The sequence below is a fragment of the Lucilia cuprina genome, chromosome 2 (genome assembly GCF_022045245.1).
Source record: "Lucilia cuprina isolate Lc7/37 chromosome 2, ASM2204524v1, whole genome shotgun sequence".
NCBI classification, from domain to species: domain Eukaryota; kingdom Metazoa; phylum Arthropoda; class Insecta; order Diptera; family Calliphoridae; genus Lucilia; species Lucilia cuprina.
This window is the reverse complement of record NC_060950.1, coordinates 65,435,533-65,439,189: the sequence shown is the minus strand read 5'-3', so window position 1 is coordinate 65,439,189 and position 3,657 is coordinate 65,435,533. Positions and strand designations below refer to the sequence as shown.

Sequence of the window (3,657 nt, the reverse complement as noted above, 5' to 3'; positions counted from 1 at the left end):
ACTAGAACTGAACTAGAACTGAACTAGAACTGAACTAGAACTGAACTAGAACTGAACTAGAACTGAACTAGAACTGAACTAGAACTGAACTAGAACTGAACTAGTATTTAACTAGAGTTGAACTAGAACTAGAACAGAACTAGAACATAATAATTTAATATCAAATAGTACTTCACTTTTTCTTTAACTTTATTTTCATTCACCAAATTTAAACATTTTAAAATCAACAAAATATTCATCCAAATAGCGTCCAAACCTTGTTGTCAAATCATCGAAGAGTTCAATAACAGTTTCTTTTTCCTCTCGACAATCACCAATCATTGCTACATCCACCTTTCCCAATAATTCCTGTAGTTGATTCTCAAATTCACCACCCTTTTGACGTTCTTGCAATAAATATATCAAATATTCTCGATAATATTTTAATTGAGCATTTAACAGAGGTACCGGTGGATGTTCTCCATAGAAGTAATCGAGAAAATCCTCGGATAATTTTTCTCCTAAATCGGCATAAATATTGAATTTTCTTTCCCAATCATCATTTCGATAGGCCTCTTTTAATTCGTGTATTATTTGTTCCACTTCATTATACAGATCTTTATTGACATGGGGAATTATCTCATTTAAATACCAGGTTTCTATTAAGATATCCTCATTTATATATTGTTTATCGAATTCTATTGATAAATATTCTGCTAAATCTTCATTCTCAGTGTACTGATCCAGCAATTGAGACTTTTCTCTAAATGTCTCCTTATTTAATGAGTGTTTAAATTTCTCCATAAGATTTTTTAATTCTGTGGAAAATTTTCCATGCGATTTTTGCGCTACAAACTCTATGCGTTTTAAATAATGTTTTAAACGGTTATTAAGATGATCCTCTTCTTCTTCAGGCGTAATGGGTTGACAAGTATAGAACTGTAATATAAGATTAATTTAATTGTTTTTTTATTTTTTGTATATTTTTGTATTACCCGATTTATTAATGCTATTAAGAAAATTATTTTCATAAGTAATAATTTTGTCAACATTTTCAATTTTGTACTTAAGTTGTTCTAAGTTATAAAGCCGTAAACCTTTTGCGTGCTTTAAATAATATTATCAGAGATTTATAGATTTTCTCTACAGTTTATTGAATATACTACAGAAGAAAATTGTACAATTCGATTTTGAGACGAGGGCTTTTTGAAAAGGAACTTAAAACTAATTGAAGTGAAAAATCTGATAAATGAAAGTAAATCTAGTTAAGTTCTAGTTTAGTTCTAGCTCTGTTTTAGCTCAGTTCCATTTCTGTTCTAGTTCTGTTTTAGTTCTTTTCCAGTTCTGTTCTAGTTCTGTTCTACTTCTTTTCTAGTTCTGTTCTAGTTCTGTTCTAGTTCTGTTCTAGTTCTGTTCTAGTTCTGTTCTAGTTCTGTTCTAGTTCTGTTCTAGTTCTGTTCTAGTTCTGTTCTAGTTCTGTTCTAGTTCTGTTCTAGTTCTGTTCTAGTTCTGTTCTAGTTCTGTTCTAGTTCTGTTCTAGTTATTTTCTAGTTCTGTTCTAGTTCTGTTCTAGTTCTGTTCTAGTTCTGTTCTAATTCTGTTCTAGTTGTTTTCTGGTTCTCTTTTAGTTCCGTTATAGTTCAGTTCTAGTTCTGTTCTAGTTCTATTCCATTTCTGTTCTAGTTTTGTTCTAGTTCTGTTCTAGTTTTGTTCTAGTTCTGGTTTAATTTGTTCTAGTTCTGTTCTATTTAGTTTAGTTTAGTTTTTTTTGATAACTGATCAGTCGTTCTTCGTTTCTGTATTAATATTTTCTAAGAATTTTTTTCATTAGCGTTTACATTGTCAACAATAACTTCCGCTTTAACATCTAAATTATATATTTAGTAAATTATATATTGATTTAATTTCACCTGATGAGTACGTTTTTTTATTTTACTACAGAAATGGTATTCGTTTGCTTATTATTTATAAATAAATTAAAGTTTAAGCGGTTGAAAATTAATTAAATTTTAAACTACATTTTATTATTAATCCCCTTAATATATCAGGAACGTATTGTTTACATGTTATGATATGACAAAAAATTTTAAGAATTTTTTAATTATTGAGGGCGTATGTGGATTTAGATTTACAAATATATGTAGTAGAATAACCCAAAAGTCAGACAGACAGATTTTTAATGTTTTCGTAGTTTAGTGACAATTTGGACTTTGTTTTTTTACATATTTTAACTGTCATGCTTCAACACTTTTACTTGTTTTAATTATAGAAATATCTATTACTTCACAACATTAGTTTGCACTTTAGTAACAGAAAAATAAGTTTAGTTTAAGATTTTTATTTTCGAATTATTGTTTCCTTTTATTGTTTTAAAGATAAATAAAAATAATTTAAATTAAAGAATTCTCATTATAAGTTCTATAGTTTTCTTGAAGTTTTTAGAACAAAACATAGATAATTTAAAGAAAAAACTAATTATGATTTTGGAAAAACTCATTTCAATTTTAACTATAAAAGCTGATTTTAAACAGTAATTTTAAACAGTTATTTTTCGAAATTCAGAATAGTGTTGACAAGAATATAGAACTAAGCGGCAAAAGTGAAATGAAATATTACAAAAGATTCATTGTCATTTTAAGTGTCTTAATGGTCTATGTGGCAAAAGTAAAATCTCAGGAAACCACAACGCCAGAGAGTACAACGAGTGGACCCAATTCAATGAACCCAACTCCTTCAAGTGTGGAAATGGTGATGACAACTCCAGCACCCTTTGTTAAACCAGATGTAGTAGATTACTTGAATAGTAGAATCAGACAAGTGCTTAGAGAAAATCCCGAAAAAGATCCTTCACAACTTAATTTGGCCACCACGTTTAATGCAAAGAGAGCTCGCTTAGAAGCTGCTCTAATAAGAGATCCACCCCAAGAGGATGATGATCTTAGAGCCGAACAGGCCCTAGAAGATTTTCGAAATTTTATGCAACAATATAATGATATTGCTGGCAGACTAGAAAATGCCATCGACGATTTAAACGTTATCGAACAGGATAAAAAACTTCCAGTTGCTATTAGATATGAAGCTCTTATGATGCTGATCGAACTCAGAGATAGTTCAAATATTAAAGAGGCCGAGAGAAATTTAAAAGCTTATGCAGATTTTAAGCAGAGACTAGGTGCAAATTCCCTGCCAGAAGCATCACCATCTGAACCGGGTGTACAACCACCAGTTATGCCTCCGTTAAACGATGAATATCGGCAGTATTTTAAAGAAATTTTAAGAATTTTGCGAAAACATATAAAAGGTGATGATCCAAAAATGCAGGATGTATTACATCAACTACTTAAGAATCCTGAAAAGTTAAAAAAATTAGCTGCCGCTCTAAAGAACTTCTCGGAAGAGGAGTATGAAGATGAGGATTATTTTTGGGATTGGTTCTCTTTGTGGTAACAGCAGGTTATGGGTTTACTTAAGGATCAAGATATAACCAGCATGTGTTCATTTTCTTAACTAAAATTATTATTTACTATATTTTTATTACTTTGAAATAAACATAGCAATGGCTATCATTTTTGCGCGCAAGTAATTATGTTTCGATTTAGTTTAAATCTAGTTCAGTTCTAGTTCAGTTCTAGTTCAGATCTAGTTCAGTTCTAGTTCAGTTCTACTTCAGTTCTAGTT

The 3,657-nt window shown here is 30.1% G+C and overlaps 1 protein-coding gene across 1 annotated transcript; it reads right to left on the bottom strand.

Moving 5' to 3' along the window:
• Positions 1-177: 177 nt before the first annotated feature.
• Positions 178-1,095, bottom strand: LOC111681968. The gene is made up of 2 exons (XM_046956496.1): positions 975-1,095; positions 178-918 (listed from the first exon to the last, which is right to left on the bottom strand). The coding sequence occupies exons 1-2, from the start codon at positions 1,029-1,031 to the stop codon at positions 196-198; spliced, it is 780 nt and encodes a 259-aa protein (XP_046812452.1). The 5' UTR covers positions 1,032-1,095; the 3' UTR covers positions 178-195.
• Between the last annotated feature and the right edge of the window lie 2,562 nt (positions 1,096-3,657).

What these genes read in the sequence shown, in the direction of transcription:
- LOC111681968 (XM_046956496.1), bottom strand. Translation starts at nt 1,031, where the DNA reads ATGTTGACAAAATTATTACTTATGAAAATAATTTTCTTAATAGCATTA. An exon ending in TAATAGCATTAATAAATCGG is followed by an intron (nt 919 to 974) that starts GTAATACAAAAA and finishes CTTATATTACAG; the next exon opens with TTCTATACTTGTCAACCCAT.